At 34.2% G+C, this 24,454-nt stretch overlaps 4 protein-coding genes across 7 annotated transcripts; 1 reads left to right on the forward strand and 3 right to left on the reverse strand.

Annotated features, from left to right (window-relative positions):
- Positions 1-195: 195 nt before the first annotated feature.
- LOC111001944 lies at positions 196-7,318 on the reverse strand. Of its 4 annotated transcripts, none has more exons than XM_022272020.2 (5): positions 7,167-7,318; positions 6,382-6,742; positions 5,678-5,763; positions 3,475-5,324; positions 196-2,092 (listed from the first exon to the last, which is right to left on the reverse strand). In XM_022272020.2, exons 3-5 carry the CDS (start codon positions 5,756-5,758, stop codon positions 2,062-2,064), a joined length of 1,962 nt encoding a protein of 653 aa, XP_022127712.2. In that variant the 5' UTR covers positions 5,759-5,763; positions 6,382-6,742; positions 7,167-7,318; the 3' UTR covers positions 196-2,061. The 4 variants fall into 4 exon arrangements, with proteins under 4 accessions (XP_022127712.2, XP_022127713.2, XP_022127715.2 ...); XM_022272021.2 differs by having other exon boundaries at positions 6,382-6,739; positions 7,167-7,309; XM_022272023.2 differs by lacking the exon at positions 5,678-5,763.
- A 943-nt stretch (positions 7,319-8,261) lies between these two features.
- Positions 8,262-16,359, reverse strand: LOC111001955 (mitochondrial proton/calcium exchanger protein). Its single transcript, XM_022272038.2, has 7 exons — positions 16,200-16,359; positions 14,716-15,935; positions 14,272-14,539; positions 13,352-13,499; positions 11,702-11,975; positions 10,375-10,551; positions 8,262-9,517 (listed from the first exon to the last, which is right to left on the reverse strand). Exons 1-7 carry the CDS (start codon positions 16,243-16,245, stop codon positions 9,386-9,388), a joined length of 2,265 nt encoding a protein of 754 aa, XP_022127730.1. The 5' UTR covers positions 16,246-16,359; the 3' UTR covers positions 8,262-9,385.
- A 1,649-nt stretch (positions 16,360-18,008) lies between these two features.
- Positions 18,009-19,394, forward strand: LOC111001949 (probable oligoribonuclease). The gene is made up of 3 exons (XM_022272029.2): positions 18,009-18,197; positions 18,395-18,639; positions 18,975-19,394. Exons 1-3 carry the CDS (start codon positions 18,128-18,130, stop codon positions 19,317-19,319), a joined length of 660 nt encoding a protein of 219 aa, XP_022127721.1. The 5' UTR covers positions 18,009-18,127; the 3' UTR covers positions 19,320-19,394.
- Positions 19,395-21,396: 2,002 nt separating this feature from the next.
- On the reverse strand, positions 21,397-22,601 carry LOC111001943 (BTB/POZ domain-containing protein KCTD12). Its single transcript, XM_045629646.1, has one exon. The coding sequence runs from the start codon at positions 22,561-22,563 to the stop codon at positions 21,859-21,861; it is 705 nt and encodes a 234-aa protein (XP_045485602.1). The 5' UTR covers positions 22,564-22,601; the 3' UTR covers positions 21,397-21,858.
- Positions 22,602-24,454: the final 1,853 nt, after the last annotated feature.

Here is a 24,454-nt window from a genome sequence, read left to right on the forward strand (position 1 = left end):
ATAAAGTACTTATATATTACATACTTGCTTTTAACCCAGAGATTTCAGGTTTGTTTACCGATAATTTTCGTTTCCAAAGCACGGAGTACTTTTATAATACAAAAACTAGTACAATACAAGCGAGTTATCAGGCCTATGGGCTATAATATTAGAACTCTTTTTAGAACATTAAAAGGAAAAAAGAAAACACCAACGGATTAGTTTAATTTTTATTTTCTTCCCATTGATGGCAAGAACCAGAGTAGTGAGCACAACCTAACATAACGAAAATGGTAACTATTTTCAGGGATAACCACTTCTAAGCGTGTTTAATTTCGTCTAGAAACATTTTTATAATAATCGATCTACAATAAAGTATGAAACTACATGAATTAAACAATAATGATAGGTGCCAATCAAGTAACGTGCATATTTGTGTACAAATTTTACTGAGAAGGCAAATCGAAGTGGAGTATTTATGAAAAATGTTTGAAAACCCTGAATTTTATATTTGGCACCATAAATAAAACGTGAAATCCCCCGATGCTCATACCCCGGTATAAAAATACTTTTTTGAGTTAACCACTGTAAAAGTAATGACCACTAGTTAATTTTTTCAGAAATCGAGTTATGATAAGATCTTGCTTAGTCTATAATCTCATAGTCAATTTTAATTAGCAATTCTTTACCGGTGGTTTTACTTTATTTGTTAAGATTTACTGAAAATTACTAAAAACGGCACCACTCGTACAGTGTTTTATATTTGATATTTAGAAAGGAAAGAAATTAATATATTGATATGCAACAAATATGCATGTAACCAAGGCGAGACGGCAATCGGTTACAAGCCGACTTGTTCTTGAGACGAGAGCATTGCAAGATAAAATGTTTAACTACATGCAAACTTTTTTTGTATTTTTTATTTTACGTGTGCTGATTAGCGACGTGTCCGAAATTAGATTGCTCTCTACTCAATGTTAATTATTCGACGATCGTGAAATTGCCATTACATATCGACAAAGCTCGAATACCACTCGATATTAGGTGGTTTATTTGGGGACAACAGGTTTACCATCAAATCACTAGAACCAATACCTTCCACCACAATTGATTAAGTAATCTAACAGTACATAATCATTGGTACTAGCTTATAAGGCCTTTTATTTCAATGATTGAGCTCTTGCCAGCCACAGACTGAGTTAGCTTATATGATATTTAATACTTTATGTAGGTTTCATATACAGTATGAAGATTCTGTTAAAATAACTTAGTCTGTGACCTGCAAAAGCTAATATAGAGTTAGCACCGGTGGTTCAGTCCCCAAAGAGCACCGTTGCCAACTCTGTTGTTTCACAGGCAAACTATGAAACAACACTTAGATGTTTAAACTATCAAGTTTAGCACATTACATTAGATTAAAGCTAATCAAATATATCATATGCAAACTTGACTAACAATTATTTTTTTTAGATTTTCAACTTTTTCCGAGGTTCGTTTTAGCGAATATATTTAATGGAGTAAGTACAATAGTATGAATCTATGACAAACTGATGAAACATAAGATTAAATGAATCGAAATGATAATTAGTTGTATGGTTTAAAATACCCAACCGTTCTAATATAGTCATAGTTGAAAGTAAAGTAACATTCAATGTTTAAAGTATCAATGGCCTCGGGCCAATGATCAAAGATGGAGTACATTGTCACTGTAAACACAGAACCGACATAGTTAAACAATATAACATTTATAAACAACTGAAATCCTCTATAATACATTATTTTCACAATTATTTAAATATACATAATACATGTATATACAGTAGCCATTCCAATGCAATAATTTGCAAATATATTTTTTTGTTCTTTTTTCTTTTTCAGTTATTACAAACAGAATAAATCACATTACAGAAAAAATAGTAAATAATTACAATATATAAACACGACACAATAGTAAGAACTTGCATTTTGATGATAATGTTAAGGAAGGCTCTTTTTATGATAAATATATATATATATAGGAGTATTTATACAGAGCGACAGACTTATCGGCTGACACCCCAAGGTTGGTCTCTGTATAAACTGTCACCCCGTGTGACACGGCGATCTCGACTCCCTAAACAAAAACCAAGATATAAAATATAACATACACTTCTTATGCATTACATAAACTATAATAACTGTTACGCCTATGAACTTGCCCATCCATCTGGTTAATATGTCAACACTCTGTGGCTGATCAAATTTTCCCAAACTGGCAACACTGTCTAATAAATATTATACAACAATTATATTGCAACATCACCCGAGAAGTGGGGAAATTTGACCGGCCGCATTAACCACTCGACGTCCTCGTCCGATCCGAACACACTAGAGGTGTTGCCACCTCGACGAACATTGTCCTTCGTATAAAACTCTACACTTTAATTACTACTAGGCAGACACGATCCAAACTTCGCCTGCCATCCTAAAATAAACGGCTAATCAATAAAATCGCCGCGTTTAACTTAAGACACATCGGACTTTCGTCAACAAACCGCATTGGCAACATTATACTAAACATTCTAAACTACCCAATGCCGATAACGGAAACAATTTTGAATGCACCGAACGGAAAACAACAAAATCCAGTTTTCAACAAATTTTAATAATGGACGACGTTTTGTAAGAATTATATTAAAATCGTCCGAAGAGCTCGACGCGAAATACCTCTACGAGTAGAAATTCGAACGAAAGAGTTCCGCCGAGCGTTCCTTTATAATATAAATCGCTACAAAATATTGAACTAAAAATAAAATAACTCCATCGAAGATATGTAGCACTTTCGCCCTCGTGAGATTTGATTATATGACGTCTCGCTAATTATCCTACGACTATTGCTATCATTTTAAACGCCTCAAGAAATATTAAAAAGGCTTCTAAAGCTCATCGCGTTATCTTTATCCTAGAGCACTAGGATTGTTTGTCGAATTTATGAGAAACAATGCAGGCAATTAATATATATATGCGAAATGTTCAATAATCATCGATAGAGGCCGCCTTGACACGATATCTACGAAGCTGCGGTTTCTCCAAAGGCCATTTCCGCAGATTATACGTAGATATTGTGCCCAAGTGGCCTCTCCTAACTAAGTGTGGCATGGCGCAACGATATACTGAGACGATTCATTTTTAATAATTTAGTTCATGAGTAATAATGGTTTTTACGTTCGCGTCGTAAAAATGAACAATCACAGTATAGGCGTCTACGCCGAACGGAATCCATTAGATCGCAACGCGGCTGTCAATGATGAGTTGCCAACCTATCGTTATGTATATAAACAACAAAACAAAATAGAAAAATGATTAACGTCGTAAAGCTCAGTTAGTTCATCGACAAGTTGGCATTAGAACTGTAGCGAAACCTCGCTAAACACAATGACATTTTCAGATCCCTACAGACGAAGTGCGGCCGACTGGAAGTTCGCTACAGTCATCATTGAGACGGCAGAGGCCTACCGGGTGAGCGGACGGTCCAGGGCCGGTTCGCAACAGTGGAGGAAGCGAGCGTGAGGGTGGTTGCACGAGGCGCCTCCCCCGCAACGCAGTGCGGCCGAGTGACGTCGCTTCCGGTCCGAGCCGACCGCGTTATCCTCGGCGACGCCCAGCTCGTTCTCCGCGTCGCCCGCGTACATCCGGTGCGCGGCGCTGATGTCGGACAGCAGCTCCTCCCAGTCCCGCGACAGCTCGTCCGGCGGGACGGACGCGCCGCTCGTTCCCGTCTCCACGGCGCACTCGCACACGCGCGCGTCGCTCCATATGCTCTCGATCCCGCTGGGCCTCATCTTCTTCGCCGAGCCGCCGCACTCGTCGCACGCCCACGCGTCGCCGCGCTCCGTCTGCACCGCCGCGTCCGTCTGCCGCACCGGGAACCGCAGTTTGAAAGTCGTGTCTTCCAGGTCCGGGCAGCGCTGCGCCTCGGTGAGGTTGAGCCGGCCGTAGTCGATGGCGTTCGGCATGCGATACTCGAGGTAGCGCTCGCGAGAGCCCTCGAGGTAGACGCCGCCGGACGGGCTGCGCTCGAACTCGACCGCGTCGTAGTCGCCGCAGATGTCGAAGGTGTCGCCGTCGGCGTAGCGGGGCGCCTCGGTCTCCTGCTCGCGGCGGATCGGGCGGAAGTGCGTGCGCGACGAAGTGAGCGGATCCTCGCGGTCGGCGTCCGGTGGGGGCCGGGGTCGGGGCGGCGGAGGGGGCCGGAGGACGGGGGCGAGACGGTCTCTGCGAGGCCGCGGGGGAACTTCGACGAATCCGCTGTTGTCGCGGCTGTGGTTGATCGCGGTGAAGGAGCGCATCGTCTTGGCGACCGTCGACAGAGCGTCGTATAGCTCCTCGCCCTCGTAGAGACTGAACGATTCCAACTCGCGGGGGCACTCCGGCTCCCTTATGTTCAACGGGCGGAGTCGATCGTGCAGGCCTTCAGCTATCTTCGAGGGAGATTCGGTCTTCTGCGGCCGGGCGACCGGGAAGTTCGTGGACCAGATGCTCTCCGTCAACAGGCTTCTCTTCTCGGCGGAAGGTTCGGCGAACAGGTGGTCGGAGGGCGACGACAGGAGGTCTTGGAAGTCGATCGGCAGATCTTGGTACTCATCGTCTGGAGTGTTTTGATCTTTCGACCAGAGAGCCTCGATGCTGCGGTCGAACTTGGCCTCGAATTTCGCGTAGAGTTCCTCGTCCATCGGACTCCGGACCCTCGGGGTCGGGTCTTCGGCGATGACCCAGTGAGCGTCGAGATCCAGGCTGTCGTCCCAGTCCGGCACCATGTTGTCGTTCAAGCGAAACTGGGCTTGGCTGATCTCTTTGATCTCGTCGGTGACGGTGTTCTCGCAAGTGGCGTAGCCCTCGTCGAAGGCGATGGCCCGAATGAACTCCTTGACGGGGTCCTGGGTCTCGATGTCCCAAACTCCTTCGTGCGTCATCCACTCCGGCATGTTCTCTTTGCTCTCGAAAGATCGGCTGTAACTATTGTATCGTTTTCTGCTGTTCTTCTTTTGACCGTGATATGAGTTGCGCCGCTCTTTTCCCAATGAAAACTTTTTATTTTTGCAATTCCAATCCTGCGATATTGCCAATTCACTCTGCATTTTGACCTTTGTGTCGTTCTTACGACACCAAGATGGCGGCGGCAAATAGTACTGCAACGGCGACTCTTGCGCTTTCTTCAGAGCCGGGAATGCAGCGTAGTATCGACGAACAGCCTCAGTTTGCTCTAAGGAACAAGTTGGCATACCTAAGAGAGTTGTGCTCTCTTGGTCCCTGATGTCTTGAAGTCTTGTGCACAGTTGATCAACAATGTTGTCAAGACTGGACTCCTGGAATGAAGAAACTATATTTACTTCACAATTCTAGGCTTCAAAACTTTATGAAATTGCAACCATGAAATACCAAACTAATAATGTTATACCTACACAACCTACATTAAAACAAAGGTGTTTATGATTTGTCAGTATGCACTGAAAATTTTAATTAAGATTCAAACAAAGGAACAAAAGGAAGTATGCAAACAATATGGACCAGCAAAATCAAACTTAGTGCTCTTCACAGGCAACATTATAATGTCAAACTTCACTTTTGATTATTGATTAAACAAAATGCAAGGCCAAATTAATATTTCCAAAATATGTTGCCTCTGAATTATCGAGTGGTGATATCACAAGAAACCGACCTTTGTGTAAGGGCTCTTAAAACTGTTTAACGTCTTCATTTTACTGTTACAGCCCCTTTCCAGAATTACTGAGCACTGCATATCCTCTTGACAGTAAAGAAAATAGTAAAAAATTATTAGGGGTTTAAGAGTTTTATCTAATAAGTTAATGATCTTGTTTATACAACATACTTTATCAGTAAACTTTGAAGGGAATTATTTATTAATGACTGCATTAACTAACAATACATTCCTCTTAATGGGCTGTAGACCTACGCATTATAAAACAAAGTTTTGGACTTTGATACTTTCAAAACTCTCAGAAGGCTAATTTAATTAATTGCTATCTTTCATTGTCCTTGAATCTTGATGAAATGTAAATGATAATGATTTCAATTAGTGTTATTCTTTGTTCACATTTACATTAAGCCAATACAAAATAATTGCAAACCTAATGTATCAAAATACAATTAATATCAGACATGATCTACTTTGTATACAAATACTTGTTAGATTAATTTTTTGAAATCATAAAACCACTTAGATCTATTACCTAATGACCTCGACAATATTGTATGCAAAGGTAGAAAAATGTAAACAAAACAAGACAATATTGTTTGTTCCCACTGGAGTTTTGTGTATTGTATTAATTATAGTATAGGCATACTGTTTTTCTTGATGAAAATTTTCTGAATTAGCTTACATCATTAACTTATAACACTTACCGGTAGAGTCTGTGTATATCAGATGGGGAGCGGGATGAGGTGAAGTTCCTTTGACGTCGCAGGCCAGCCGGCGTGGGCCTGGCTTCCTCTCTTGTTTTTACGCATTCTGCCCAAAGTAATATAACTCGCCATAAAATTCAATCATCGTGCTCAGAAATCGAGTGTCCATTATTCAATCGCCGTTGGCCGTGTTAAAGTATCGATCCTCAAATTGCCGTCTTCTTCTTAATACATGCTTATGTCTTTGGCCTTTTTCTTTGCTAGTTTGTAGTTATGTACAAGCGGTCACGTCTAACAAAGTTTGTACAATCGCATTGTAACTAGCGATCAACGAATGACGCACTTCGTGCACCCCTTACTTCTGAAACAACAGGCTATTTATTTACAACTATGTCACGTGTTGTTTGTTATATATATATCGTAATGACTTGCAAGGGCACAAAGAATTTCATGGAAATCTATACCCGCCCCGCCGTCCTAAATGGGTCGATGGCGCCAAATTAACGTCATTCATGCAAGGGTGAGAATATGCACTCTTGCAATAGTTACGATTCTGTCGTACCACAGTAAACATTTGATAATAGAGTTAACACGAAATTCGAGAGAAACGTAGTTCAAGTCTTTGCGTTCATGTGTACTTAAAACAGAATTCTACAACCTGCAATCGTAAACTAAACGATGAAATTTCACAAGGCGATAGTATTACATGATACACTTTCACTGAGGATGCGTGGACCACTTCCCAATGGAAATCAATATAGAATCAAATCAAAACATAAACTTACCCGTAGTAATTTATGTGGGGAAATTATCATGATAATTTCTATACACACACACCCCGCATGAAAAAAAACATGGCAGCCACGATTAGTGAGAGTCGAAAATTACAATTTGCGCAACGCCGTCAAAAGATTACTATGACGTCTCTTCCTCGGCCAATAACGATGCTTCGATTTTCGAAAAGTTTCAAAATGGCTGACAGAGAGCCCGTGATTATGAGATTAAATTTTTTCAATGACGTGATTCGTCAATATGTGTGTCGGCTTTTCTATTGGTCGTGCTATATTGAACGGCGACCAATATAAAAGCTCATCTGGCAAATCTGTCATGATTTTCGCGCGCATACTTTCCCGCGTCATTTTAAATTACAGATTCATGGCGTCCTACAGGTTCATCTGTTGATTTAATACCTGTGTTACATTTACTAAACATTAGATACATCCTTCTTTATTTTTTAACCTTTACATGACACGTTTTGTTATAGCTTTAATTTGAAAAATTGTGGATTCTCCACAACTACAAGTACATAATATATTATATTGATTTATTTTACATTTTTAGAATATATTAAAATTATTTTAATTACATACTTAAAATTACTTCAGCTAAGTCTTTATATCCATATATCCATTGAGGATATATATCCAATATATCCTTAATGGTCTTACTGATAATTATGAGTACAGTAACTGATTAATCAGTTCCGTTGTCGGCTTCCCCGAGAATTCCTGCCAGCGGATTGAGTGACTCAATACACATCACAATTTTACAATTATTTATATTTTTCATTGTGTATTGAGTGCGTGTTCATCATCGCTCTTTTTTTTTATGACCTGGTAACATAGACCTTTAAGTCATAACTTCATAATTATTAATCATAACTTATTTGGAAAATGTTCAGTACTTTGGAGTCACACTTGACTTAATATCGTCACTTAAATTTTATGTACTGTATTTTTTATGTTATTATAAATAGGTTTATAGGATGTTGGATCTTATAGTAAAACGTTGAGTGGCGGCGGGCGGAAGGATATATACATAGACAGGTGTTACCAGGTTTTCATAGATTCGATAGAAATATTTTTCAATAAAACAAAAGGTAATCTTACGACATCTTTATTATCTTAAAGGCTTTTCAGCATCTATTATATTGTGTAATTTATTACTTCACAGATACTTTAAAATAAATACACTTTAAATAATACTCTTCACAAATAAATTACAGGTTTAGATTCTTTATTTGCATTATATGCAATTTACCAGCCCCACGATGAAAGATTAATGCATTTACATACTTTTATATCACAAACTTAGTATTAAAACTTCATACATTTTGTCATACTGAACAATATGAAGAGTAGAATTTGTGCTAATATCTACTAAACGAAAGCAATCTACAGCAAGGTGATCACAGATAAATAATAAATTTCTGAACGGTAAAACAGAACCATAGAATAAATAAAAACTTTGTACGTGACGGAATAGTTTGGTGATTATATTTAAATAAAATGCTTATTGTCATAGTTTACATCGAAAAGACATATAAAAGGTAAAAATATAAGATATCAATCCGATACAAGTCCTTCCTAATTTGACAAAGCAAACCGGAAGAGAGTGCTAATTATCATAGCAAATTCAAGCACCAATGGCATTTATATAAATTTTATCTTTTGCCAATGATATTTTGATTACAACGCCACCTATTGGCACTTACCATATAAAATAAGTTTGGAACGCAATACTTGAAATACATACGATCATTCCACGTAAAGATTCGTAACCGAACCATTATCCTACAGACGTAGATAAGTACTAAGTATTTAAATATTATTTGATTATCCTATCGAGATGTCGCTGTCAAACGGGTTCAGATAAAAAGTTAAAATCCAGTGCGATTTTCAATAACGTCTTAAATTTTTAAATACTTTAAATATTTTGTATGTAATAATCGCTCTGATTAGCCCAATGTGCAAGCGAATCCGCAAAATAATCATATCTATATTATTTCTCATGGTCGTCTGTACGACTAATACAAAACACCTGTGTGTTTTGTATTAGCGAGAACGCATATCCCAAACCCTTACATCAGAGTGAGATGACACCACTTCTCTCGCTCGCACCCCTATACCAGTGTTTATATAAGTAAGAACACATATCTCACGCCCTACGTCTGAACGAGATGACAATATTTCTCTCGCTCGCAACGACATCTAGCGTTTACAAATCAATGGCTTTCCGGTCGCTTTCCTTCTTCTGCCTTGACGTCACTCTTTGGTATCGGCGCTTCTACTTCCGAAGCTTGCTTTTTCTTCATGACCCGCCGTTTATGCGCTTCACGGATTAAGTCGTATAGACTCTGTAATATGAACAGGTTATTTTTGCTGAGTATTTATTAAGTGTGATGACAAATTGTTCAAAGATCTAAAACTATTAAAACACAAATAATTTTACGGCCACAGTTAAACAATTGAAAATAAGACACTAAATTTAAAACCAGGCAATACTCTAATAGGAATATCATCTTGAACACACTGTAGTGGCCAATCCATAGGTTCCAAGTAATGTTTAGTTTCCAACTAATAACTAATACATCGTACAACATTTAAATAATACATTTTACCGTGGATAGCCAATCATTTCTGTAACTCAACTTAAAGCGGGTCTATAAAGAAAAAATAAAATATTAGTTATATATGTGGGAATTTTCTAGTTAAAAGATATATTATGAAATGCATATTGGAAATGTAAAACAAAAGACAGAAAAGAATAGAAAAAAAGGTTCATCCATTTAAATATAGTATATACTCTATTTTTTAAATATAGTATCAAATCTAATAACAAAAAAAAAATTTAATACTACCATCACAAATTAAAATTAAAAATTAATTATGGAAAACATATTTTTTAAAGATTTTAATCGAATGACATAATATACATTATTGAGAGCCCAAGGCCAGTTCTATAAAGTCAATAAAATTTAAATCTAGTTTCGAGAGCTGTCAAAACATTTTTCTGCTTGACATATTTGACAGCGCTTACGACATACGAATGCGAACCTATTTTCAATTATTTTTTAACTTGTTTTTTGCAATGCCTTTATGTTAAAGTTCCTGAGTTCAATTCCCAATAAAACCCCTGGGGTGAAAGAACCCGTCGACACACATATACTACAACATAAAGAATAGAATACCATCATTATTAATCCTAAATTACCTTGCCCTCGCCATCGTCTTTCTTATCCTGTTCCTTGGCAGCCATGGCCGCTTTATCCAGAGCTTTCTTTATCTTACTCTCCACTTCCAAGATCTCTTCTTTATCCAGAAGCTCTATCAGCTCCGCCATCTGCTTCTCAGAGAGGTTTACGTTCTCGTTGCCTATTATTTCTAACATCTGAAAACCGAATGGAATTATCATTATGAAGTGTACAATGGTAAACAGGTTTTTAATCTGACCTTGATAGATTTGTGTTTTAAAATACAGGAATATAAAAAAATATAATAAATTTTTAAGTCCCTTTCAGACAAGTTTGGTAACATACATTTTGATAATTTCTATATAATGAATATTAATAATTTCTTCGACCAATTCGTCAAGTAATACTTCGTCAATTCGTCGGTAGTCAAGAAATTCTTTGGAGCCAAAAAACTAATTCATTCAATATAATTAATAACAATGTTTTCCGCAAATTACATATCTGTAGACTAAATATAACCTACTTATTAATCACAGCACGTGAGAAAATGACCTTGGCGATAAGTATGTTTACGGACTTTATTCGACGATAACGATAAAAAAATCACTTAGGTCAGTTAAGGACAAAGATTACTAAAATCCTAATAATATTCCCGCTAGTTTTTTCATAGATATGTCAGATTATGGCAAAACAGAAACGCCGAATAACTACCAAGAGCAGAACTTTGGCATTTCCATATTTTTGTATGTCAATGTCAAATCATTTATTCCAATTAGACCACCTAAAATGGCACTTTTCATAAAAAATAAAGATGAGTCTAGTTGCCCCAAACCAAAAGGTTTCGTGTGGAGAAGAATGGGCAAGAAACTCCACACTTACTCTTTTTAAATAGAATTTACAATATTTGGATACATTAGTTAAACAATTATATCCGAAGACAATGTACTCCTGGAACTAAACTACTATACAGCATGTGGGTAACAAGTTGAAAATATTTAAAAAAATACTAATTGCCCTTTCAAAAAGGTTGCTTCATATGGAACCGAATTGTCAAGAAACACGATACTTTTAAAATAGTGATAATACATTGATTTGATAATTATATGTGATGACCATGTTAAAGTTTTTAATCTAGGTAAGATTAAAAACGTAAATTTATAAATAAATATCTCAGGTTACAGATTTTATGATAGGCCAGCGTCGCAACTCCACTACCCCATTTACTTTATGGATAAGTTCTTTTCTAACCCTTAAAGAAAGTCTCAAACCCAAAAATTTATGACACATGTCACAAAGAGGAACTTGTCTATAAAAATAAATCAGGACCCATAATAATTTGTTAAATACCTTCAAAACATCATCAATCTTCAACTGCCCGTCAAAGTCGTCGTCCAGCCTACCCAGGACATCTTGTATCAACTTAAGTTTGGCCTCATCGGGGACTTTCTGAAGACTTTTAATGGAATGCATCAGCTCATCGATCTGTATCAATTGCTCCTTCGCCTTTTGCGGTTCGGATTTCGTTTGCTCCAATGTCGTTTTGAGAGCCTTTTCCTTATTATCAAGCTCCACTAAAACCGCATCCAATTTACCTATCATATTGTTGACGGCACGGTATAATCTGTAATATTAAATTTAAAAAAGTTAATCTAAATGGCCCTTGATTTACTTTAATTTCCTGGAATGGGGATTGAATTACGCGTTATTGTTAATATAATTTTGAACTTTCCGGAATATAATGATGCACTTTAAACGTAAAAACCCTATCAATCAAAAAAGAGGAATGGAAAAATATGGAGGAGGCTTTTACCCTAAAATGGGCCATACAATACTAGCAACTAAAAAGCACTAAACCAACTAATACTATTATCAAACTAATTTTTGCATAGATTCATTAATAAAGCTCTAATCATAATGTTCACGGCAAACAAATTTTCGAAATCGATCGAGCATTTTCAGTTCATCCGTTGTATACAAATTTATTTTAATAATATTACTATGGATTGTACTTTGATCCCAAGTCTGTCCTTATCAGCGTCACTTTAAAAAAACGAACACGAAATGAATGCACGAGAATATGTATCAATACAGGTATGAATAAAACGTTTATAGGGTTGCTACCCGTACTTTATAATAAAATATTGTAGGTTATTTCAGTTCATTGTATTCTATACTTGAGAACAATGGATTCTATTCATAATTCAAATTCATAATTTTTTTTGTTTAACAGAATTTATCTATTGGCGATAAATAGATGTTTAAATATATATTGTAAAAACGCTGTGTTTAGTTGAAATACTAATTTAATACAATCGGCAAGATAAATAAAAATATATTTTTCTATATAATAATAATAAAGTTTAATTGAATGAATTAAATTTGTATTGACTTTCATACTGTACATATACTTTGTTTTTCTTGTGTATAATTTTAATTGCAAAAAAAGGTGGCAACCCTTACCGTTTATCATAAACCATCTATATTTGCATTACATATATATTATTTAATGAAAAAATACAGCCATAAATTGGTAATAATAATATCTTATTACAATTAAATTATATCAATACTACGAAATCTTATGATCGATTAAGTAACGACTGATTTAAGAAAGCACCATTTTAATTATTACCTCTTTAAGTCGCCAAGTCTAAGTATAATCGTATGACGCAATTGTTAAAATAAATGTGATATAGGTATGACCTTGAGAAATGATTCCGTGTTTCGAAGGACAATAGTTTATTGACATGAGTCATAAATAATGTTGCAATATGGAAACCTGACCTAATTATAGAATTTGGATTTATTTTTTCATACAATGTAAAGAACATATAGTGATCCCAAACGTTGTTAGTAAATAACGTGGCTGTTAAAAAAATGAATTAAAATAGAGGCAAACACCAAAATTGTTAGCACTTTAAGTTGTATTTTTAATTTAACTTTAATATTACCTATAAAAAAATAACTAAACAAATTAACATTTAGTTTTAAACTTACCTCCTCGCTCCCTTGGTAAGTTTAATATCTGCCTGTTTGCTCTTCACAATCTCATCCATCTCTTTAACATCCTCGCTATAATCCAAAAGTTCAGTCTTCAGCTCTTGAATACTTTCCTTCTCCAAAAGCAAAGACTTCTTTTGTTCCGCTGAAATTATTAGTTCATTATATATTTTTTTCTCACACAAGGTACCATTTTTGTCACACATAATGAATCACATATTATTGCCAAGGCAAGGGGTTAAAATTATTAGTTTTGTGATCTCCGCTTTTACAATCAACTCTGGTCCAACTCAGACATTATTTGCACCTGATGTGTATGGCCATGACTCGGGATTCAATTGTGACACAAGATTTGATCTGAAATATTTGTCACATGCCAATGTAGAACCACTGTTGTCTTACTGAGTAGATTTTATTTATTTACAATTCTAAAGTGATCCCCAAGGTGTTTTATTTACAATAGAATAAACTTGATAATGAGAAATAAGAAAGAATACATAAAATGTTAATGACCTCATTCCTAAGAATAAATGTCAAAGTAAATACTATTTCTGTGTACAATTCATTCACTTTTGCACACCTTGACCATTGTGAAATGGCACTATGCCAATCTCTATAAGATTAAGAGGTAAAGGCAATACTAATATTATGAAAGCTGAGGTGTATGTCAGTTAACTGCTTAGGTCTGGAAGAACATTTTTATATGCAATTCAAGAAATTTATTGCAATTTAGTGTCATATTTAATCATAATTTACTATATTGTTTTTTTTAATTTTTTCTACCACATAATAAACTTATACAGAAAAAAAATAATACAGTGATATTTTTGCAATACTGTTTCAGTTTCTAATTTTTGGTATGTGTGTTTTCCAAATGGACCATTTGTAATGTAAATACTAAGTAAAAAATATCATACCTAATTTTTCTAAAGCATCCTCAATAACCTCAATGTCCTTGGCGGATAATCCCTCATCTGTCTTCGGCTTTGGAGTGTCAACGGCAATAACTGGTGCAGGATCCACTAACACTGAGTTAATATCTTGAAGAATGGGAGCCTTGTCCTTAAGTTCCTCCTTTTGCTGTTTTTTGGTTTCAAGCAATTGCTTTTCCCTCTCTGCTTCCAATAATTCTTTGTTTTCCTCTTTAATTCTCAATTCCTCAAGTCGAATAACTTCCATTTTAGTCTGAAAATTATAATCATTTAATAGCAACATTGTTTACAATTTTATCTGATACAATATATGAATGGAATAGAAGAATTATATTAGATATATTTAATTTACCTTATAATATATGAACTTTAGACAAATTTTCAATAATTGTTTTATTTGCAATATAAATATAATATACATAAATATACCTTGAAGTCAACTTTGCCCTCTTTTTCCCCAATTGCTGCCTTAGTTTGCATAACTACATGCTCTGGTAGAGCTGAAATTGTAGCTTTTAACTTGTATGTTGTGGGAACATGCTCTGGCACCATCAGAGCTCTAGAGAGCAACAATAGAGATGGTGGAACTTTTTCATTAAGTGATAAGTCCAACCAATTCCGCAATTCTTTTCGTAAACGCTCCTCAGACACACCATAAGCACGCATACCTCTTGCCCTGCAAGCTTGTTGTAGTTCACTAAAATTCAAACTGTCAACACCTTCTTTAGCTATCATATTATCATCTGCGGCTAAAGAACGTAATTTCATTCTCAGATTAAACCTAAGCATTGCACTTGTACCAATTGTTGACACATTTAATACTTTACACAGTGCAACAAGATGAGGTCGTTGTAAGGAATCAAGTGTTATTTCGTCTTCAAACAGTTTTGAAAACTTCATAATATCTTCACTAGTTGCTACATCATCAGATGTTCTTATTTTAGTAAAGAATGAAGAGAATTCCTTGGCCAATTCAGAATGTCTATTTCCAGCTTGGGGTGCCATTTGATCCAATGTTTCTTGAAAGAACTTGGCCATCTCAAGCTTTACCTTCAAATGTTGTTTTAACTTTGCTTCCTTCTGGCTGGTACTTTCAAATGTAGATGGTAACATGTTGGGAAATAATTTAATGAAAAGTGGTAGTGCAAATTCTAAGAATGGCACTGCAATAAACACAATAAACGGTACCATTCTGAAAAGATCTCCAATTGTTGTGACTAACAACCTATGTTCTCTTCGTGTTAAAGACTTTCCTCTTAGTATCTTAAAGAGCAAACTCGCTGAAATGCGCACTTCTATAAATAATAATCTGAAACCATGGTAGTAATGCCTGAGTTCGGCCATAATTTTTTCTTTTAAACTCTTTTTCGGTTCTTGTTTCTTTGGAAGCTTCTCTTTTTCTTCAATTTCTTTTTTTATTGTTACTACTGTTGTTTCAACTTTTGAAGATGGTTTCAATGGTTCCTTTTCTAAATAACACTTGCTAGTAGACAAGTGTCTTAAATAAAATGGAGAATATATTGTTGTATTCGATGGTGTCTGATTGATAACATGCTGCAACTTCAGTGGTTGTGTGGTGTAATAACAGAGTGACCTTGACAGTGATATATACGGTATGTTTTGATATTGTCTGGTTTCCCATAATAGAGCTGCAAGTTAAATCCAACAAATAAGATTTGAAATATATCGAATGAGATAATAAAGACTTTAAAATAGTAACTTTTATTATTTTAGGCTTGTTGGGCTGTTCTACATTATAAAAAAATTAAAAATTAAAGTACTTTGTGTATAACAAAAAGTTATTCACATTATCACGCCGTAAACATAAATTAAGTAATCGCAATCAATCAAATATTAAGGTTAGGGAATCTGATTTAAAATAAAACAAAAAAGTAGTTTAATAAAATACTCACAAGACTTTTTCATACAACGACAGTGGTTCATTACCAATCTATTCATCTTGTTGTTATTATTATTGCTTATTTCTTAATTAATAAGAAAAATATGAAAACTAAAAACAAATTCAACCTTTAGGCACCATGACAATCTAGAAGATATACAGATAACCCTAAAAAAGTATAATTATCTATAAACGAATCGTTAATCTTACTATCTGTGGCTTTTGGTTGGTTTGGTTGGCTTAAAAATTGAGTTTAATATAGCTTTTTTTGCCCTCTAACGTTGTACGGCTATACCAAGACATTGATATTTCAGGAGGCTCCTAAAAAGTATTTTATTCTTAAGTATCTATTTTTGGCTAGTTATAGCTTTTAATATGTATACTTTGTTAAACCATCGGTTTGATTGAAACCATTGATTTCAGGTAACATTTAACATTAGTGTTGTCATGTCAACATTTGACATTCCGAAGCTTTAGGTTGCTGCTTATTGCATTTATGGTTTGAATTTTTGACATTGCTTCTCTGCAGAATCGAAAGTGTTTGAGTAGGGAATATCGAATTGTCAACTCATACATACAGATGTCCCAAAAGTCGACGTCAAGTCGAAATTTTCTGATAGGTAACTCCACACCAGTTATCAGAAAAATTCAAAAAAAAATTAAGTCATGTATTTTTGAAGTTATGGAAATTTTACTTTTATTCCAGAAAATGTACACCATGTGACAGTTTTTTCATTCCTGTTGTTACAAATATTTACTTTTTGCCAATTTTTTTTCTTTTACGTCATCCCGAATAGTGTTTTATGTAACCTATGATCCTAAACACTGTGCTGATCACTCCAACTTTTAGGAAAATGTCATTTTATACCGTACCAAGTTTTCAAAATTAATTTTCGCACTACTTCAACTGATCGTCCTGAAAAAAAAATGAACTACTCCAGTTTGGCAAGTAGTTTTTAACAAAGTTTGCGCATTTAATAAGGATTCTAACGTGGTATAACACTTACTTCATTATTTCTTAGATCAGCCATAAAAAAATGTTTTGTTAAACAAAGTCTGTTTTTAAAAATTTCTCTGGAATTACAAAAAAATATTCTAGCGCACCCATAACGTTCCTAATAACCACAGCGTGGTTTAAATAAGATGAAGATAGACATTCCATAAAATCTGAGCGAGACCGATAGTGATGCTTGTGACATACGGACGCAAATAAGTAAAATAGACAGTTTCTTTTTTATGATTAGATTTATTACTTTTTTTATAAAAGGTGTTCAAAGTTCCGTTTTATATTTTTTTCCTTAATGTCTGAACAATCTGATGTAGCATATACATATATTTTACTTAAAATGTTCTTTGTAAGTTATAAATACTGCCGAAGTAGGTTTTTTAAGGTTGTCATTGACTACTTAGTCCAAACTGTATGAATGATATGCTGTTAGCAAGCATTCTATTATATTCTTAATTTATTATAACTATGATCAACGTGATGTTTCCATCAATACTAAATTTATTAACCATATTACCAATATTTATTAACCATCCCTATACGGAATATATACATATATGAATAGTAGCCATATTCTTTTTTGCAGAGTATAGGCAGGCGTTTTTGCGTGACTATGTGTTATTTACTATTATTTTGAATTTGAAGCATAAACAAAAAATACGAAAAGCCAAGACCTATATTAATTGAGTTATATTGTATATGGGTTTACGGAGCATAGAATATAATACTTTAATTCATCGTGAGTCACAGATTGCGCTATCTTCTTACTGAATGTCACCCAGACGGGACAAAGTCAGTACTCAGTACCAGTTGACAATTGACGCCATGAATAAGATTTGCTATTCTGGATACCTAGTCGATTTTGTTATTTTCATTTTTAAATATTAACATATAACAAATAAATTTAAACCAAAATTTAAGATATTAGATTCCTAATGGATTTACTATTAAAAAAGATTTATCCCATTTATAGAAACTTTGTACGTACTATAATTAAACGCAATGGTAAGTCTGAGAAACCGATACTTAAAACTTTTGTAACTAGTTAAATGTTTTCTTACGCATATGACAGTTGAATAGTTGTCTGTTATTATAGTAACTCGATGGCTTTTCGAGTGGTGCCGCGCAAAATATTTCAAGAGTAGCTTACGTTAAACTACAAGCGTCTATATTGTTGATATCTTACTAAAACTAACTTTCAGCGTATCAAATTATGTCGGGAAAACAATATATTAACCCAAATTTAGATAATATATCTAAAAGAATAGTATGGGTAGATTTAGAAATGACTGGCCTTGACATAGAAAAAGATCATATCCTGGAGATAGCATGTTTAGTAAGTGATGAAAATCTCAATGTTATTGCTACTGGCCCTAACATAGTTATTCACCAGCCTGATGAGATTCTGAATTCTATGAATGACTGGTGTATATCAACACATGGTGAGGTAAGTCACATTGTCTATATTTTTTTATTTTCAGTATCAGAGATCGAACATCAATATTTTTTTTAGTAATTGCTAGGTTTTTATAGTAATTGCTTTATTTAAAAGTTTAAATTAATAAACGCTTTATTAAGTAATTACCCATTAAGTTACAGATAGTTAAGTAACTTTTTAAAATTGTAAGTATCTTTTTAAAATATTTTTTTTATATATAAAGTGGTTATTTATTTGTATTATGTAACTTCAAAATAAAGTGAATAGTAGTATTCTTACCACACAAGTTTCTGTCTGTGATTATTTTATAACAGTTTTAATTAAACTTCAATATATTATTTCAGAGTGGGCTTACTAAATCAAGCCAAGAATCACAAGTAAGTGTAAAGGATGCTGAAGAAAATGTATTAAGATTTTTAAAATCACATGTACCTGAAAAAACATGTCCTTTAGGAGGCAATAGTGTTTATATGGATAGAATTTTCCTAAGAAAATATATGCCTACATTAAATGACTACCTACATTATAGAATAGTTGATGTTAGCTCTATAAAGGAAATAGTGAAACGTTGGTATCCCAAAGAGTATTCAAATATACCACAAAAAAAATTTGCTCACCGTGGTATGAATGATATATTGGAAAGTTTAGAAGAACTTAAGTATTATAAGAATAATGTATTTAAGCAGTAGCGTAGTATAAGTTTAAGATAACAACAACATAATTATGAATAAAATGCATTTCTATTGTAATAATAAATCAACTAAACAAACTGTAATTGCTTATATCTTTTTATCTTCCTTATCTACAACTACAAACAACTTGTACCTGAATAAGACTGAATTAAAAAATACTTTAGTTAAAAGAAGAATAAAACGGTGGTAAATTATAGTTTAGGTTAAAGAGATTGTGTCATGGAAGCTAATGTTATTGCAGCAAGACAATATGTAAAAAAATATATAGTGTATATTTTTTACATAATATCTAGATATAGTTAGATTGATTAATATTTGTTTCTCAAGACAATCTCTCCTTAAGACTGTAAAATATTGGATTATGTTTTCCTTTGTACATGAGTTTTCGATTTGGAGTACCAATTACTTGAAAAATTCTTTTAGTATCTATTAATATTGACAAAATTATTGATTTAGCGCCATCTGCTAGTGAGTGGCGAAAACAGTAATTTTTAATAAACACTCTAGCTAGTTTGGTTTTCTATTCGATACTAGATGGCGCCGAATGGTTACAAAAACAAATATTAATAAGTGGGGCTGTATTTAAATAAAATATGAATATTTTTTATCCCTGACAAATATTCATAATTGAATATATTATTTGACAAACTAATGTATTCAATGTCAGCTGGAGAGATTTAATTACCACATGAATGATAGACTTCCGTAATAATTATTATTTATATTAACTACATGCAAGAAGTGACATTTAATTTAATTGTCTTTGGTAATATCGGCTGGACAATATCAACTAGTATTCGTAACGGTAGTACAACGAGTATTTTTCCTCTTTTCTTGTCTTATTTATATCCAACCAGAACCTACTAAGTATGGCTCCCGAAATGATAGTCTACTACGTATTTTACCTACGAAGTTTCCACTTTTTCGAATTTTATGGTAACATTCAGAAACGAGACTTAGTTCGGTATCACAAGATTCCAGGTTCGAATGCAGGCAGAATCGCCACGTACGGTTCTCGGAGATGAGTGATCAAACAATCGTGTGCTCGAATGATACTACCTCAATATTTGAGTAAATTCCTTCATTATACTAGATACCGATACTAAAGAGTGTATATTATGTTGAGGTTACAACACAGTCAGATATAGCTTTCTCAGTCTGAAACTAATAACTGTAGAATAATTATTTGTGTAACTGTTGAAATAAAAATTTAATTATGATGATTTTGTAATTGAAAATTACTATACCTCACAATTTCAAAACTGCTATTTCTATCTCATATAAAAGAAAAATTTTAATGTAAGTATTTCTTTATTATAATTTTTTTACTAAATATATATATTGCAAACTGATTTTATAAATAATCCCAAAAATAAGTAAATTAATTTCTAAAAATCCCGTTTATATGACCACGAAACACATCTATGACATAAATAAAACAAGGTCTGGAAACATCAAATTATTATTTTTTTTATAAAATATACATTAATTATTAATTTATTATTTTATTTGACAATATTACAAAAAGATATAATTATAATTTACAATTATTATTTTTGAATATTCGTCTGATATTACGTCCGAATCCAATATATCGCAAATAAAGTACTAATTACAACAATATAAATATATGTAACCCATTATATATAGGATACTTAACTGAAAATACAGCATAAATTATAAAAATCTGAAAAACAGACGCTTTATTTAAGAATTATTTAATATTAATAATGAAATTAAATTTTTATGTCAAGAATTATAGTAAGTACTTATTTTTTATTACACTTCAAAGTGAAAGTCTATCGTATATTCTATTTCAATAGTTTTCTATTAAAAAATCTTATTTGTTCAACTATTTTAGTAAGGTACATTTGTTGCGCTCTTTCATATGAATAAACCTTAAAATTGATAGAGAAAATAATGTCTTCATATATTAACTACAGATATAAAACATAACAATTAATCACAACACAGCGGATACACGTTATTAAATAAAATTATAGGTAAGAGTATTTTAAATGTAAGTAGGATAATAATTATAATCCATAACAATTCCTATAAACAAATTTTATGAAATTTTTGGCATATAGATTTTTTATATATATTTCTAAATTAATGTTTATACAGAATTTGACAATTTCAAGTACGTACTTGGTACACAATTCAAAAGATAAATCTACAAATTTCAATATATAATTTAGTCTACAAAACGTTTTTTTTATTTTTACATTTATCTCTATTATTATTACACATCTAATTTGATTACAATAATTATGAATGTATTTTTATCTACAATGCATCTAAATCTTTATCAATTGCTGAATTAAATAGGTTTCTTTAACGTCTCATTAAAATCTAAATGAGAAATCAGTAAGTACATTATCTATCACCTAATGTAAAATACATTACGAGTTTAACATACTACAAATCGAACAGATACTAAAATATCCGGCTACTCCTGTTATTCAACGTACGCCTCCCACGTTACCTGAGATTGTTATGATAACATCATCAGCTGATAGCGAACAGGTTAATATTATTCGCGTACGAAAACAAATTCGTTGTAGTGATTCCAGCGATTTTCCTCTGAATCAACTCCGGGTTTCAATTCACCAGCCGCACCTCCAGCCGTTCCGCTACCACAGCTCGCCGTCAACTTAAACCCCTGTTCTTGAAGCATGTCAAAGGCTTGCTCTATGAAAGAATGCTTCAAAAAGAATCTCGAAGTATACCTGTCAGCCAAGCCATGGTCAGGATCTCGCGATTCATTCAACGTTTCTCCAAACACATCTCGACATAACGTCACCTTTCCGCACACCAATATGCGTGATAATTTTCGGAATTTAACATCAGCGAGACCGTCTCTCCCGAAAGCAAAACTGCCTCGATATCCCACCGTAATGCAGCCACGCTCACGATTAGGAGGTCGGGGATCCGCTTCCCTCACCGCATTCTCGAGTCCGGGAAGCCTGTAATGTCTGGCTTCCCGCGCGAGACGTTTGTGCTCGCGAAAGCATTCAGGAAGCACGAGCCCGCCATCACGGAGATAATCTAGCACGTATCGGAAGAGAACACCGTCGCGGTCGAAAAAGATGCGGCCGCGAGCATCGCGCGGATGTTCGGAATCTTCAAGCGCGGCGGCGGGCAGCGAGTCTGGTTCGCGCAACAGCGTATCACGTGTAGTCGCGTAGTGCACGCCGCCTACGTTCAGCTCGAGGACCTCAGGCGGCACGTCCGCCATGGCTGGAGCCTGTCAACGCAATGCCGCGGCTGCGCGCCCCTCCTGACCCACTTACCGTCCGCCGCCCGCCCATCAATAACGCACGCCCGGGTTACTGACTTGGACGTAATTATTTCCTACCCCTTCGTTCGAAACTCCTGAAAACCTTCAAGGTCGAAGTTCATTGTTAGTTAACAGATGGTCTGATATTCTCAATAGGTATTAATGACTTTGGCAATTTTACAGTTTGGTTCTGTAATTTTATAATAAGTTCGTGAATCAACAAATGATTATAGCTTCTGGGAAAGTTCACATAAGCCCGTCGAAGTATTTCAAGTAAAACATTACCAAAGTTTAATGAGTTTTATTGCTTCGAGCCCTGCTTCGCGATGAATTTTATTTTTGGAAAATGCAAGACGAGAATTATGAATGGTGAACTGGATAATCGTTCTTGGGCATTACTGCAAAACAAAATAAATATATAATTAGTATAAAGGTTTATTTTTAAATTTAGAACTGTAAGCTTTCAGGGTAAGTATTTTGATTACGTGAAAACGAGAAAAATGTACGGCACGGGTAATAGTTCAGTGCCAAATCAAATAATGAGGAGCGCTCATTTACTAAATAATTGAAAAAACGCCGGGGAATTTTAATAACACTGCGCTCCATTTTAGAATGAAAAGCTGACCACCGCTTATGAGTTTTCCGAAAAAGTTTTATTCAAAAAAACCGGTCTTAAATGAATTATTTAATCTGTGGAAAGCATTAAAAGATCTGCGACGAAACTGTTCACGGGTCTTTTACTTCGCTCATTAAATTATGCATCGCATTTTGACTGTCATTCCAAAATTATTTCATGTTTTACGTATGTCGCTAAAATATGTCAATACATATATTAAGCGCAGCCCGTTAAAATAATAGTCTTATTTTATTCTTTATTTTTACATTTAGGTACAAAACAGATTGATTAGATACATATAGTTATTACACACTAATCAACATTTGAAAATCTGAAACCCAATTACATCTGTACACAGCATTTTAAACTAAATATCAACCACACAACATACACATATTAAACTTAATGACAAAAAAGAAAAAATATATATTATATAAAATTAATATATATGTTCATTAATTAAAATAAGTAATTTAGGTTGCAAGTTTTCACCGTGAATTATCTTTTTAAATTTACAAATACTATTGTGAAAAATATCAACTTCAGAACATACAGAATTATAATATTTGCACATTCTAACGAGCGGTCCATTCTGGGATATCTTTGTAACTATTTTAAAATTTAATTGCACCTATCGTTGTCATATTATTCAAATTGATTTTGATAATGTGTGTGTGTTAATTTACAAATTTAGCGCCAATTATGTCTCCGTACGTCAAACTTCAATAGGTTTTTTACATGATTAGTTAGCGCTAAGAGGCATAAAGTTCTGTTACAACTAGAAAAAGAGGATATATTTTCTGTGTAGGTACCTGATATTCATATATTTTAGGTGTTTAAGCCATCGTTGAAACAACTAATCTATGGCCAATTTGTGTTATGTGGTGGCCGTATGAAATTCAATATTTGGTTGACTAAGAATTTTTTTAACAAATTTGCTTATAAAAGGATGATTTTCAATTTTTCTCTTTCATGCTGTCAAATAGCCTATTAAGGGACTTGATATTTGTGAAATGAATTATTGACATCGTTTCAAAGCCGCAGGATATCTGAAATTGGATTTAGGCCCAAAGGAATTCGTTTGACTTTTTATAAATTCTATGAATTCACAAATAATTATGTTTGGGCATGAAAATGCTTTTTGATATATTATAAAAAAAATCATAGATTTATGCTTTGATTTTAGTATCATTATTGTTTTTCTACTTTGAAACATTTTTGAGTTAGTCCCTT

The sequence above is a fragment of the Pieris rapae genome, chromosome 9 (assembly GCF_905147795.1).
Source record: "Pieris rapae chromosome 9, ilPieRapa1.1, whole genome shotgun sequence".
NCBI lineage: Eukaryota > Metazoa > Arthropoda > Insecta > Lepidoptera > Pieridae > Pieris > Pieris rapae.

Excerpts from the sequence above, each read along its gene's own strand:
- LOC111001944 (XM_022272020.2), bottom strand. The coding sequence starts at position 5,758 with ATGCAGTGCTCAGTAATTCTGGAAAGGGGCTGTAACAGTAAAATGAAG. Across the intron at positions 5,325-5,677 it reads TTAAGAGCCCTTACACAAAG|GAGTCCAGTCTTGACAACAT; the intron begins GTCGGTTTCTTG and ends TCTTCATTCCAG. Across the intron at positions 2,093-3,474 it reads CTGGACCGTCCGCTCACCCG|GGAGTCGAGATCGCCGTGTC; the intron begins GTAGGCCTCTGC and ends GTTTTTGTTTAG.
- LOC111001943 (XM_045629646.1), bottom strand. The coding sequence starts at position 22,563 with ATGGCGGACGTGCCGCCTGAGGTCCTCGAGCTGAACGTAGGCGGCGTG.
- LOC111001949 (XM_022272029.2), top strand. The coding sequence starts at position 18,128 with ATGGATTTACTATTAAAAAAGATTTATCCCATTTATAGAAACTTTGTA. Across the intron at positions 18,198-18,394 it reads TACTATAATTAAACGCAATG|CGTATCAAATTATGTCGGGA; the intron begins GTAAGTCTGAGA and ends ACTAACTTTCAG. Across the intron at positions 18,640-18,974 it reads GTATATCAACACATGGTGAG|AGTGGGCTTACTAAATCAAG; the intron begins GTAAGTCACATT and ends ATATTATTTCAG.
- LOC111001955 (XM_022272038.2), bottom strand. The coding sequence starts at position 16,245 with ATGAATAGATTGGTAATGAACCACTGTCGTTGTATGAAAAAGTCTT. Across the intron at positions 13,500-14,271 it reads GGATGCTTTAGAAAAATTAG|CGGAACAAAAGAAGTCTTTG; the intron begins GTATGATATTTT and ends TAATAATTTCAG. Across the intron at positions 9,518-10,374 it reads AAGACGATGGCGAGGGCAAG|AGTCTATACGACTTAATCCG; the intron begins GTAATTTAGGAT and ends TTCATATTACAG.